This window comes from Neovison vison, chromosome 8 (genome assembly GCF_020171115.1).
Source record: "Neovison vison isolate M4711 chromosome 8, ASM_NN_V1, whole genome shotgun sequence".
Classification (NCBI taxonomy): domain Eukaryota; kingdom Metazoa; phylum Chordata; class Mammalia; order Carnivora; family Mustelidae; genus Neogale; species Neogale vison.
In genome coordinates this window covers 126,141,951-126,155,668 of record NC_058098.1, presented here as the reverse complement: position 1 = coordinate 126,155,668, position 13,718 = coordinate 126,141,951, and the positions used below count along the sequence as shown (strand labels likewise).

At 55.9% G+C, this 13,718-nt stretch overlaps 1 protein-coding gene across 2 annotated transcripts in view; it reads left to right on the top strand.

The window, feature by feature from the left end:
• The window catches only part of KLHL29 (kelch like family member 29), a 296,443-nt gene that overhangs the window by 154,283 nt on the left and 128,442 nt on the right, over window positions 1-13,718 (top strand). For both annotated transcript variants that reach the window (XM_044262004.1, XM_044262003.1), the window contains one exon: window positions 5,462-5,791. In XM_044262004.1, the coding sequence (XP_044117939.1) occupies window positions 5,507-5,791 (285 nt within the window). In that variant the 5' untranslated portion in view covers window positions 5,462-5,506. The remainder of the gene's footprint in view (window positions 1-5,461; window positions 5,792-13,718) is intronic.

The following is a 13,718-nucleotide window of genomic DNA, read 5'->3' as shown; positions in this document are numbered from 1 at the left end:
CTGTCGGCCTACCTTTTTCCACCCTGTAGCTTTCGGGTCCCATCATTGCCCAGTGACAGGGCTCTTTGGCCCGTGCAGAGGGCTCACGGGAGTCATGCTGGATTCTCATGGTCCAGGGGCACTAGGGCTGCCCCACCCTACTCTCTACATAAACAACCTGAGGCAACCCTGAGTTTTCGGAACGAGTGAGGGGTAGTACTGAGGTTCACACTCAGCCCTCTTGACCCCCGACTCGGCTCTCTTTCCGCTCCTGGGGACCCAGGTCTGAGTCCTGGAGTGGTCACCGAGAGGTCTGGGGTTACATAGCAGACAGGACAGTCCCAGAACTCAGACGCCAGCAGCCAGGGAGTTGTGGCCTCACCAAGCAGGACAGGGAGTGTGGCCCCTTTGCAGAAAGACTCTGGATCCCAGCAACTCAGTGACCAGACTGAACGATGGCCAGAGAGGTGGCCCCATACTGGGGCCTGGTCGGGTTTTAGGATCCTACTGGATCAGGAGCACAAGAGCGTCCAGCTCTGTGGGGTTCCCAGAGCCTGAACTGGGCCTTAATCCAGGCATAGGGTGAGCCCCAATTTCTGGCAGGGAAGGATGCCTAGGGTAGGCTCCATAGTCCCAAACTATTTCTTATAGGATTCCAAAGTCCCGATGAAAAAGACGTTCATTGCACATTACTTTTTCTATTATTCTAGAGGTAATCTTAAGCGTGTTTTAGAAAATGTAAAAACAAAATAAACACCACCTAAAACTTTGGATCAAATTCTTAGACAGTTTCTTCTAAGCAGAAGATGGCTCCTTTTCAGAGGGCGTGCAAAACCGGAAAAAAAGGAAGCTGTGGCTCGGAGTAGAAGCCGGGCATGGTTCAGATCTGGGCATCAGCAGCGGAGAAAGCCGTGTGATGGGGAGCTCAGGGATCTAGAGACGGTGGTGAGAGGATGGCTCGGGACAGGAGCTAGAAGTACACCCACTCAGAGAAACGGCTCTGCTCAGACTCCCCTCCGTGTCTCAGTGGAGGGCCCTGTGCCAGGCTCCTCCAGCTCGCCGGCAGCCTGCCGGGAGAAGGTGCTCACCTCGACAAGGGAGCACATCTGTGTGTCTTGTCTGTAATTGCTTGACCTGTCTTGTCTGAAGCGCCCTATCCACGGAGGGGGGGCCCCCGCCCGCCCCGACGGGCACGTCCTGCTGCCTTCCCCCCACTCCACCACCACCCCGGGCACACGTGTGGACACACAAGACCTTTTTGACCTGCTGGCTCTGTGCCCTGCAGGAAGTACTGAAGTTGCCCCCACTGGAGCTGGCACGCTGCCGACTCACTGTGCAGCCCATGTCTTGCATTCCGTCCGAAAGGGGAAATTAAGTTGAGGAACGAAGTCTAACCCACATCTGGCAGGCAGGAGTTGACCTTTGTCTTGAATACGCTTCATGAGGCTCAAACCAGACCATGGGGCCTCCAGCTGCCTGAGTCCCCCCGCAGCCCCTCTCTAGTATGGTACGGAACCTGAAAGTGGGCGGGGCAATGGGGGGTGCAGGCTGCTGGGACTGTGGGGGCCGTGAAGCTCATTGCTCTACAGCAGGCAGTCCCAGAGGCAGCGAGCCAATGGGCTCTGGGGCATCGGAGGCATCCTTGGCACAAAGGAGGCCCCATTGACCTGCTCCCAAGCGTGTTCTGTGGGCACATCTCAAGTCTGTCCCTCTTCTCTCCGTCCACACCAGCTGGAAGGAGATGATTTCCTTGACAGCATGTGAAGTTGGGTTGTTTTGTGGGAATGTAAGTGCTGACTTAGGGTATCAGTCGGGCTGGACGAGGCTTCAGTAACCAGTAACCTCGCAATCTCGGCGCCTTCACACGATGAAGATTTATGTCCCAGTGGTGCCAAGTCCAACGCTGGTGGGGCAAGCCTCTTGCACCTCCAAGATTTCCCTGGCAGGTGAAGGGGGCTGAGGTTAGTAGAAAGTGCTCTTAAAGGGCCAGGTCTGGGAATGTCTCCATCTCCTCCCCACTGATTCTAGCTGCCTGAATTCCGATGTGTGATTCCCAACCTGACTGCAAGGGAGGCAGTGGGGAGGTCTTCCTGGTTGGAGAGAGGTCACAGTGTAGTGAATCTCATGGCATTGTCTCTGCCATACTTAGGATCCAACCCAGGGAAACTGCCCTGAAGCACTGATCATTAGGAAGAGACTTGCAGGTGAATCCTGGGAAATGGGAGCCTAAGCTCTGGTGTCCAGCCGACCCTGAATGTGCAGAGATTCCATTCTCCATCGGAGCTGTCCTTGGAGGCTGCAGGTGTGACCTACTGGGAAGATAGGGCATTTCCTGACCGTACTACCTGCGTGGAATTTCCAGTGCCTGAGCTTCTCCCTTCACACAAATGTGCTTGACTCTTCTGCAAACACTCCCCGATTAAGAAGAAATATTTGTTTATTCATTCAGCAAATGTGTACTGAACACCCTTCACCTGTGTTGTGTGCTAAGGTTACAAAGACAATAAGCAGGGACTGTTCAAGGTAGCAAATATGCCCCAATCATTAATGCTGGGATAGTGGTGGGGGCCAGGGGCCCTCTTGCCTGATCTGGAGGAAGTGGGTCAATGCAGCCTCCTAGAAGAGTTAGTGCCTGAGCTGAGTCATAACAGACATGCAGGTCTTGGCTGTGGAAAGAGTGGGATTCCATTCCTGGCAAAGTTGCTACATGGGCTTGAACCCCAAGCTGAGAGACGGCATAATGCCTTCAGAAACTACTAAGGTGTTGGGAATGGCCAGGCATTGCCTCTGGGGTGGAAAGAGTGAATGAGTGTTGATGCTAGAATCCTCAGGTGTCTCCTGGACCACACTGAGAAGTCTGGACCTTATCCTGAAGGATAGGATTTAAAGCAGGAGAGTAAAGTATGGTGACCAGACTTGTGCTTTAAAAAAAAAATCACAAGGTTAGGGGCACCTACACAGTGCAGTTGGTTAAACATCTGACTCTTGGTTTCAGCTCAGGTTATGATCTCAGGGTCATGAGATCGAGCCTTGCATCAGGCTCCATGCTCAGCACGGAGTCGGCTTAAGACTCTCTCTGCGTCTCCCTCTGCCTCTCCTCCCACCCCCTCCGGTGCACGCTCTTCCTCTCTTTCTCAAATAAATCGATCTTTAAAAAATAAAAAAGTCACAAGGGCAGTTGGGTAGCGAATGGGTAAAAAGAGCAAGACTAGAGCAGAGAGACGTGGAAATAATGTATGTGGGACACAACACGTCGGGGCGGTGGATATGCAGAGGGAGGGAGGCAGACTTGAGAAGCAGCTGGGGCGACAGAGTTGAAGACCTGCTGTTGAATATGTGGATGGAGGTGAGGACATGGGCTTGCAGAGCTGACAGGACTTCCTGTTCGCAAGATGGAATTCCCGAGAACGAGGGGGCAAAAGAACAATGAGTTAATTCTGGGACATCCAGTGTTGGGGCACCTGGCGGGGGGAAGCTAGTATTTCAGACGGTGGGGCAGTGGGTGTGCTGTGCAGGAGGGACAGGGAGCCAGCAATGTAGCCTTGAGCGCCATCAGGGAAAGCGGTGACGGCTGGTGAGACTGTCTAAGGAGAGTGTGGGGTGGGGGGGGAGAAGAGGAGGAGATCATAGAACTCCAAGGATGAGCCGAGGAACAGTTGCTTGCCAAGGAGAACCCAAGGACAGAGCGTGAGAAACCACAGAGAAGAGGTTTCGAGAAAGAGAGGGAGAGATCCACCTGCCCAAGGTGAGAGAAGACAGGGCGAGAGTGACCCATGAGTGACCTCGGTGAGACAGACTCCCAAGGAGTGGCCAGAGTGGAAGCCCCGTCAGAGCAGGCTGCGGCCTGGGCGGGACGGAGAACGGTGACGAGAGCTATTTAAGCAACTCTCTCCAGAGAAGTCTGTGAGGGCGTGGTCAAAGGGGGATTCTTTTTTATCTTTTATTATGTAATATTGAGTAGATGAAAAAATGATGTCGTGGCATTGTGTAAGCTCTGAAGCATAATGATAAAATAAACAAGAAGCACCCCGTCCGCTTTAAGAGGTCACGGTCAGCTCTGCTTGGGCGTGCTCCTTGGGCCTGGCAGGGGGAGCTGTGCCAAGGGAGGGCCCAGTGGCCACGAGGGCCCTGCAACCACACAAGGAGGACATAGGGAACGGGTCACAAGGGGTAGGTCCAGGCGCTGGCTCTGTGGTGCTAGAAGCCGACAACTAGACCTGGAGCGCAAAGGCAGAAATGTTTAATAAAAGAGGTAGCCTATCCACCCACTAGCCGGTAATTCCAGAGCCCCCCGCCCCCATTCCCGCCGTGATGGAGCTGAATTTGCAGGATAGGAAAATGAGCCAGGAGCTACCCCGGACCTCCAGGCGTTCGTACTCCAGACAGGAAGTGATTGCAGAATAAAAAGAATTAGAACCGAGCTGGAGCAGTGGCCCGAGGTGAGGACGTGATGTGCAGGACAGATGCCACCGCAACCTCTTGACCGCTCTACCATTGACCAGGCTCTACCATTCCCTCTCCCCTCGGCCTCAGGCTTGCGGTGGCCCCTCCGGCTGAGCTGGCCCCTCCTGTATCTTTACATCCTTCATGACCAAGGTGACACTGGACCCAGGCTGGACAAGAAGCCGGGCAAGTCACCGTAATGCAGAGCAAAGCCCAGTCCTTGTGATGCAGGAGGCCATCGGTGTCCTGGTGTGTCTGGGTCTCCATGACAACACTGAGGGCCTCCCGGTCAGACACTCAGGGAGGTCTCATGGGAGATGTCTGGTTCGCAGGGAGCGTGGGGGTCTCGAGCTAGCGACTACATCACAGGGTTGTAAAGCACTTCTAATGCCCAGGGGCTTAACACCTTTTCAGACTGCAGTCCCGCATTGGGTGACAGCCTGAAGGCCAGAGATCCTGGCCCCCTTCTCCCTTCCTATGTCTCTGACGTCAGGAAAGTCGCTTATGCTCAACCTGCAACCTGGGATGAGCCATGCCTGGCCAGCTCACGGGCTACCCGAAGGACACAGTGAGGTTTACGGAAAGGGTGTTGTCCGCTAGGAAAGAAGTCTACAGCTGCGGCTGCTCTCCCCGTCATAGGGTTGGGGGATCCCCAGGATCTTGCTTCCATGGTGAGGACGGTGGGCTAGAATCCCAACCACAGTTAAAACGGGCACATGCATCTTTCAGGGCAGTGTGGCCCTGTGGATAGAAAGCATCGCTCTTCAGCTGAGACTGGGTTCGAGTCTTGTCTACTACACTTTGGTCACATGATCCCAGACAAACCATTTATCCCCCCCAGCCCCACCCCCGTGACGCTGGGCTAATGACCCATGCATTGCGGGCTTGCCGTGAACATGAGATCAGCTATCGTTTGAAAGCCCTTCTTTGCACACAGAGAAGGTGCTTCCTAGATGCCGACGGGCGTGGCTGCCCACCTGGCATCCTAGCAGGGCTGCCATTGGTCTAAATCGCCCTCCTCTCCGCTCTGTGCCAGCAGGTCCGGCCTCTGTTTCCCTGTGAGCAGCAGCCACGGCCCAGCAAGATGTCCCGGCATCACAGCCGCTTCGAAAGAGATTACCGCGTGGGCTGGGACCGCCGCGAGTGGAGCGCCAACGGGACGCACGGGACCACCAGCATCTGCAATGCCACGGCCGGGGCCGGGGGCGGTACAGCCAGCAGCCTCAGTGCCCGGCCCGGCCTCCTGCCGCTGCCTGTGGTGCCCTCCCGGCTGCCCACACCTGCCACAGCCCCAGCTCCCTGCACGACGGGCAGCGGCGAGGCCATCACCAGCCTCGTGGCCAGCTCTGCCTCCGCCGTCACCACCAAGGTAAGCCTGGTGGCCTCCCTGAGCAGGAGCTGGGCACGGGGGTCCTCTAGCCCCGAAGGCCGGGGCCGGCTCCATGGGCTCACAGCCTGGGCCCTGGCCGCCGTGTCCTGCGGCCACCGTGTTCCCCAGGGTCTTGGCGTCCCGGGAGCTGGGCCGGCCAACCATTGATCGTTCACATGGTTTCACGTGCTGTAAAGTGTCTGTCTGTGACTAACCTGTAAGACAAGCAGGTCTGAAGCCGCTCTCTGTTCTTTGCCACATTAGTTCAGTGCGTGTAGGGATGGTGACCTCCAAGTTGGCCATAAAGATTCCCTAAATCGGTGACTTTAGACCACGCGAGTCCTCCTGGGGTGCCAAGTGACTTGGGTTTGCAAGAAGGTAGTGACCAGCAGTAAGGCATAAATGGTCTTAAATCTGCCACTTATTGACTACTCCGCTGAGAATTCTTTCAGCCATTGCGTCTTCCCAGGCTCAGACAACCACGTGAATCGGTGCAGTTGTCCCCCACCTGAGGGCTGGGGACACTGAGACACGCCAAGTCTGTGAGAGCTGGTCCGAGGCTGCGCCTTCCCTGGGGACCCAAGCCTCAAGCCCCAGCAGTCTGCTTTGGGGCATTTGCTCCCTTCCAAAGGCAGCTCCCGCCTTGGGGGCTGTGTTCCCAACAGAGAGACTGAAATGGAAATGGCACCAAGGCTCTTGCCTGGCTTCAGGCCAAGCTGGTCCCCCTCGCACCGCTCGGAGACCCTCAGGCAGCCAGAGCCCCTCAGGGACGGGCCCATGCCGGGGGGCAGGAAGCCCCATTTATGACCGTCCTGTTTCCTTGGCCGGGCAGGGGCTCTACAGGCCGCCCTTGCCTCCGCCAGCCGTTCCGGGCGGCCTCCAGGAGCCCCCTCCGAGCCGGCGTGTGTGCAGGCGTCTGCGTGTGGTCAGTGCTGGCTTCCCTGCTCTCGGAAAAGTTGCGGGAGAAGCAAAAGGCGGGGGAGGCCCAGCGTGGCCATTGTGCAGTGGCTGTGGTGTGGGAAAGCCACGCTCCAGGTGTGCTGCGCCTTTGTCTCCGTGATTTTCAAAACCCCCTTTCAGTCCTGCTTCCCATTAATAACGGAGCGCTGCCGGCCCAGAGCCCAGCGGAGGCCGAGACAATGGAGCTAGCGGAGGCCAGCTCGGAGCACGCGGACATCTTGCTGCAGTGCCTTATTGATTTTATTTTCCTGTTATGAAAACACCTCCCCACAGAGGTGGGGAGGGAAGGAATGTCGGACGGGGCGGTGGGGACAGAGGGCTATTTGGGCACGACGCCCACAGACTGGCCGAACGCATTCCTCCCCTGGACGCCAGCCCTCAGGATTGGCCTGATGCAGTGACCTCTGCCTGGCCGAGCCAGCCGGCCGCCCCACCAGCCACATCTGGCAGCTGCTCAGGAAGGCCAGCTGTTGGCCATCTGGACAATGGCAGCTTCTGGAACTGACCGTCGGGGGCTCCAGGTCGGCAGGCAGAGAAGCTGGACCAGGGAGCCCACTTGATGATTTTGGCCCTCTCTGGAGGAGGACCTTTTAAGGGATGCTGTGGGTCTGCATGCGGGACAGGGGTTGGACCCTCCAGGCCGGGGTGCTGGAAGGCATTTGGCGATGAGGGCCCCTCACACAGGGCTCCCCTGCCCACACAGCCCTTGCTTTGCTCCCATGCAGCTTGATAGTCAGCAACCCTCACTGGCAGGGCCCCAAACCACAGCACATGGGGGACAAGGAGCCCAGCCTTTGATAGAAAACAGCATCTGGGGAGGACTGCCCTGGGGGGCTGGGAGGGGAGAGGGGACGAGAGTTCATGCCTGTGGGACAACCAGCTCCTTGGCACGTGTCCTCTCTGGAACCATCTCCAGCCCAGCTCCAGACCTGCAGGAGCTGGTCCAACCAAACAAAGGTGCCTGCTTCCACCCTGGGTTTTTCGAGGTGCTCAGGAGAACGGGGTGTGCAGGGGAGAGGGAGGGCAACAGCCAGCCACGGCTTCTGTCCAGGGCACTGCCATTGAATTTGGGCCATGGTGCCTCTCTGCCCTCTGGCCAAGCAGCAGCTCCCGCCAGACGCCTGTCGCCCAGCCTATTTGTCTAAGCCCATGCCCGCACCACATCATTGACAGGCACGCCCAAACCAATGTATCTGCGGTTGCCCTGGTCAACAGGCTGCGTCTTTACCGAGTAGCCAAGGCCTAGCTCTGGCCCTCGGGGAACACACAGGTCAGGATATGACAGGTCTTGGCCTGGCCGGTGTGACCAAATGACCCGAGAATATTTCTCCCGTTGAGGTCATGGGCAGAGGCAGCTTAGTGTTTTGGATGAAGACAGACTGTGGCACCAGCCTGCCGGGGTTTGACTTCTGCCCTATGTCTGGCTCACTAAGCAGCCCTGGACAAGTAACGTGACCTCTCTGGGCCTCGCTTCTGTAAAATAGGGATGGGTAGTAGCACCTGTCTACCAGAGTTGTTGGGAGCCTTGTGTGAGTTCAAACATATATACGGCACTTAGAATAGAGCTGGGCCTGGCACGTGGCTGTCGTCACCCCCACCACTATTGTCACTGTCCCCCAGGAGAAGCCTAGGGCACCTTCTCTCCCCTGTAGAGAAGAGGGATCATTTCTAACCTCACCAAGAGAAAAAGGTGAGTCTTCCGATAAGAAGCAGGAGCTGGGCCCCAGGCAGGTGGAGAAAGCAAATTGTGTTTCTGAGTGGTTAGAGCTCACATTGATCTGTGACATGGAGGCCTGACATGACCAAGGTGACATCGTGGCAAGAGGAGCTGGAGGGGGGGCACCCACACCCCCAACTGACCTCGAGTCAGCATTGCCTTGTGTGCTTGATAATGGAGTGAAGGGGTTTTAAAACCTTTTCAGCCACGGGACCCCTTCCTCCAAGGAAAGTGCAGTGTGTACACACGGCCGAGACCCCACTCTGGTGGAGGGGGGCTGAGGAAGGGGGCTTCATGGGAGCCAGGAGCAGAGCCACGTGTTCCTGCTACCCTGGAGTGTGGCAATGGGGGCTTGAGCATACTGGCCTGCCTTCCTCGGTGAGGGGTCAGGTGCCACATAGGGACCAGTCACACCTGAGGACTCAGGCAAAGGTCCCCACTATGACTCTCAGGGACAAGTGTTAGTGCTGTCAGGCCTGAGCGAGCCCCTGGGCTGGGCTGGGCTGGACTGGGCATGGAGCAGGGTGTCACATCTCTCTGGGGGCTGGGGGTGACTGCTGACATCTTATACCATCCTACCCATGCAGAGATGGCCTGCCCCTCTCCTGTCCCGAGGCCCATGGGCCTGGTCCCCCACTCACTCTCAGTACTGGGGCAGCTTCCTCCACTCTGCAGGGGACAGTCCCAGGTTCCCCGGGGTAGGGAAGGCTGTCTAGGCTCCCTGCGGCTGGTGAGTGAGGTGATGACAATTTTTTCTGTCACTGCTGCCTTGGGCCTGAGTTGATTTTTACGTTTCTTCATTTTCCTATGGCCTGAGGATTTCTTGCTGGTCTTTGATGAAAGGCCAGTTGGACAAGCACAGATTCCAGGGCCACTGAGGCAGGGGGAGGGTGTGACCAGATGCAACACACACTTACACACACACACACACACACTCACACACAAGTCCCCCAAGCCTGAGAGAGACAGAGAGACCGTGCCCTCCGGCCTCCCTGTTTTGCCGGTCGGGAGAGTGAGGCCAGGGGAAAGAAGGCTTGTGGAGGGCCGGCGGTGAGTGAGGAGCGGACCGCCTGGGCTGGCTCCTCTGCTCCCCGCAGGCCGCCTGGCTCAGTGCGTTCTCCATGGTAACCGTTAGTGCAGCCCCGTGACGATAACTTCTCCAGCCCTTCAACCACCTACCTGACAGCAGACACGAGTCTGCAAGAAAATGGGCGGGTGTCCCTCTTGGGTGAGGTGGGGAAGTGCAGCCCCAAAGGTTCCGCCGACTCTACAGGGCAGAGCCGGTGAGCGCTCCAGGCTGTCGCCTCAGACGGAACCGGGTTTGAATCCCACCTCTGCCTCCTCACAGCTGACTATGTCTCTGAGTCTCACTGTCTCTAAAGTGGGAATAAGAATAGTATCTTCCTCATGAGGAGGTTGTGAGGATTGGATAAATCAGGATGTGTGGGAAAGCTTAGAGCGGCACCTGCTATCCATCAAGCACTCCATAAAAGTCGGTTTTAAAAGCTTCATCAGAGATCGGGTTGGACCGAGTGTCCAGACACGTGGGGTAAAACCAGCCCCCTGGAGGCTGGTGCTGGTGGGAGCCCTCCGCGGACCATCTCCTCCCCTGACTGGAGAGGCCCGAGGACGCCGAGACCTGGGACAGCCCTGTGCCCGGCCCGGCATGGCTACTCTGGGCTGCAGACCGTCCAGCTCCCGCCCCGAGGAGGGTGGCCCCGAGGAGCAGAAATGAGGCTCCGAGGCCAGGCCTGTTTGCGAGGTGGAGGGGAAGCCCGGCTGCCCCGCAGTTCCTGCTGCGTGAAATTTAAATTATTCTCGGCAAACCTGCCTGACAGATGAAACAGAAAAGGGACGGCTTCATAAAATGCAATTTTGTTCTTGAAAGAATGGACTTTGCAGAATCCTGGCTGATGTCTGTGAAATGTGTCGGGGGCTTTTTTCCTTGTGGTCAGGAGCGCTCATGCTGAAACATTCCCGTCGTTCCTCGGAGCTAAGCCCTTGAAAATAAATCTGGGCTGGGGAGAGAGAGACTTAGCCGGTGTCGGGGACCCGAGGAAAACCAAAAGGGGGTGTGAAATCTGTAGGCTCCGTCCTCGGAGCACCAAACAACCCAGACTTTTTCTTTTTACTTTTATGAGCATTTGGGGCTTTCAGGGTGATATTTGTCATTAGAGAGACAGCCCTGGCCACAGTGTCTTTCCCCATCCACTCTACGGTGTGGGGTGAGCTGCCCCTCCTGGGGGAGAGGAGCTGGGAATCGTGTGAAGGACCCCGAGGCCCCGCCCGGCGGGCCCCTCCCCCTCGTGGGGTTCCGCAAATCCATGAATGGATACGGGATGCATTGCCCAGTTACGGAATGAGAAGCAGACCTCCCTTTCCTCTTGCATTCACACTGAAAATCAAAGGCTGCTGAGAGGGCTCGGTTGGGAGAATCACTCAAGTCCCTTTTGTGGTGCATTTCCAGACTGTGCGTGATTTTATCCAGAAGACTGTTCTTGCTCCGTGAATGAGAATGTGTGATTTCCCTTGTGATAAATGATCAGGCACTGATGGTGCGCTGTGAGACAGCTTTTGTGCGTGTTCGTGCCGAGCTAATGGGTTTTGCCTGAACGTGGAGTTGCAGCCACGGTTTGGATTCTGTCTTCATTGACTTAAAACCCATCTGTCAGTCACGAAACGTGTACCATTGAAAAATGCCATGACTTCCAAAGCACCCGTTTCCGAACCTGCCGTGTGGGGAGGGAAGACCTGAAGGGCTTGAGCTTCAGATCTGTGACCGAGGGAGCAAAAAGAGGGGAGAAGACTCTGTCTTCATCCACATTTGTCAGGGGTGAGCCACAGGCTGGGTTCCAGAAGAAAGCTTCCAGGAGAGCCCATTGACTAGAGCTAGATGTGTAGGTAAGTTAGCTTTTGCTCCGGAAAAATCGTCCAAAAACGTAGTGGCTTACTCCTTCACAGTTCTGTTGAGCCGGCTGCCCGTTCTGGTCCAGGCTGGCTCCTTCCTCCGTCTGTGGTGGAGGCCAGCTGATCTAGAACGGCCTCGCTCCCACATCTCTGCTTTGCAGACTGCCAGCCCGTGGGTATCCCTTCTTCTCCGTGGGGCCTGCTGTCCCCACTACGGCTACCTTGGGCTTGTTCACACGGCACTCATGGGCTTCCCAGAGCAGCAAGCGATCAAAGCTCAAAGGCTTCTGTAACCTCTGCTTGAGGCACATTGGCTAAAATCTCACTGGCCACAGAAGTCTCCTGGCCAGGCCACATTCAAGGAGTGGGCAAAGAGACCCTGCATCTTGACTGATGGTGTTATAACACCGCATTGCAGAAGGGCGGGCATATAGGGACGAGAGGATTTATGGTCATTTTTGCAACATACCCCCAGGCTTTCCAGCACACTTGCTTAAACCAAGGCTCACATGCCTCTGGCAGAAAGGATAGGGACGATCTGCTGCGATCCTCTGCGTGGCCTCGTTTGGGAAATCAGGGGCCCACATGACACATGCACACCAGGGTTACACACGTCCCGTCTACACCAAGAGCTGCCTGGTGAGGTCTGAAAGAAGGTGCAGAGCAAGGATTGTGCTGCCAGGGAGGAGAGGCAGCGGGCCCCCAGGGAACCCTGCAGGGTGCATTTACCTTGAGAACCCACTGCTGGCCAGGACATGGCCCTCACGTGACGCTGTCACTGCCCCCAGAGTCGGTAGGACTGGGACACTGCTGTTCCTAGGACATCCGCACAGACAGATGCCGACCTGTGGCTCAGAATTTTAAAAATCCACCCCAAGGAGACCACCTTCATGGATTTTGGCCAGTGAATTTCTCCCTGTGGGAATCTACATGGCAATACGTTCTGACGAGCCCGGAATCAGGAAGGGAAGCCAGTTATGTGGTAGTAGCCGAAAAGTGGACAGTGCAATGGCTCTTTCTCCCTAATAGGCTAAATTCTGTGCAATTTCCCAAAAAGCCCTTGGAAAGGCCTCTTCTTAAATTAAATTAGGTTTTCTGCAAACAGCATCATTCAATATGAACATAAATCTACTTCTTATTCACTTTTAATGGTTTTCCCTGTTTTACTTAATTACTCATGTTGCAATTAAACAATTTTTTCCTTGCAAAAGGACAGTATTTTAGCTACATTATGGGTTAAATAGGCTTTGGAGAACTAGCCTGGGATTCTCATCACCATTTAGTTTTTTATAGGGAAAGTATGTTCCAAAATCTAAACAGCCAAATTACAAATGAACTTTCAGAACCCAACCCGTTTGCTAACAGGGAACTGTCTGTGATGCTAAAAATAACTCAGAGAAATAAACATAAAAAGAAGAACTGAATACCTCTCGGTGTAATTTGTTCACCGTCAGCATCTACAGATCTTGTTTAATTTCAGGGAAGAGAATGTCCTCCAAACCCAGTCGGACCCTGTCCCTGTTTAACTCACTTTCATGACACAGGCCGCCAAATTGGCCTGAGCCCTCTCCAAGCACAATGCCACCGAGCAGAGTCACTGTGGTGTCCCCGCAGAGCTAAAGGGATGTAACCTGGCAGATTACCCGTCAGTTTCAGAAGCCACTGGCTGCCCTGCAGTGAAGGCCCTGGAGGACTCTGGGCTGCTCTGGCTACCGGCTCCACTCGTCGTGTTCATTTGCATCACGAATTTGCCTCTGTGGGACCCGTAGGCAAGAAACCTCATTTTCCTCTGGAAAATAAAGGCCCTGTGTGCCCATCCACGTGCGCCTGGAGGCTGCTGGCACACGCCTTTCCTGTTGGTGGGGCGAGATCCCTGCTGTTCCAGCCACCTCTCTCCTGCCTCTTCTTGGAGATGGACAAACATGTTGGACCCTCTGGCACCATGAGGGGAGTCCTTAGGGCTGGGGATGGAGCAGAGGGCACACCGAAAATAGAAGGCCTATGATCAGCCCCTCCCTCCCTGGACGGCATCCCTGGCTGCTGGCTGCCACAGTCCCCACGTGGAGTCCTCATTAGACCCACTTCTGAAGTCAAGGCATTTTGGTTAAGCATGCTAACCCCCTGCCCCTCACCCCCACCCTCCTTGGTCCTTAGAGGCCCCAAAGTCCTCCCCATAGGCCACCGGTTGGGTTGTTCAGTGAGCAAGGTTCCTTGCCCTGTCCAAACAGAGCTGGGGTGCTAGAGGGAGTCCCTCACACCTGGAGGGGTGAGGAATCAAAGCCCACGGGACTCCCCTTGGCTAAGAGGCTGGTGTTGAGGAGCTGGGGAGAGCTGGAAGGATCC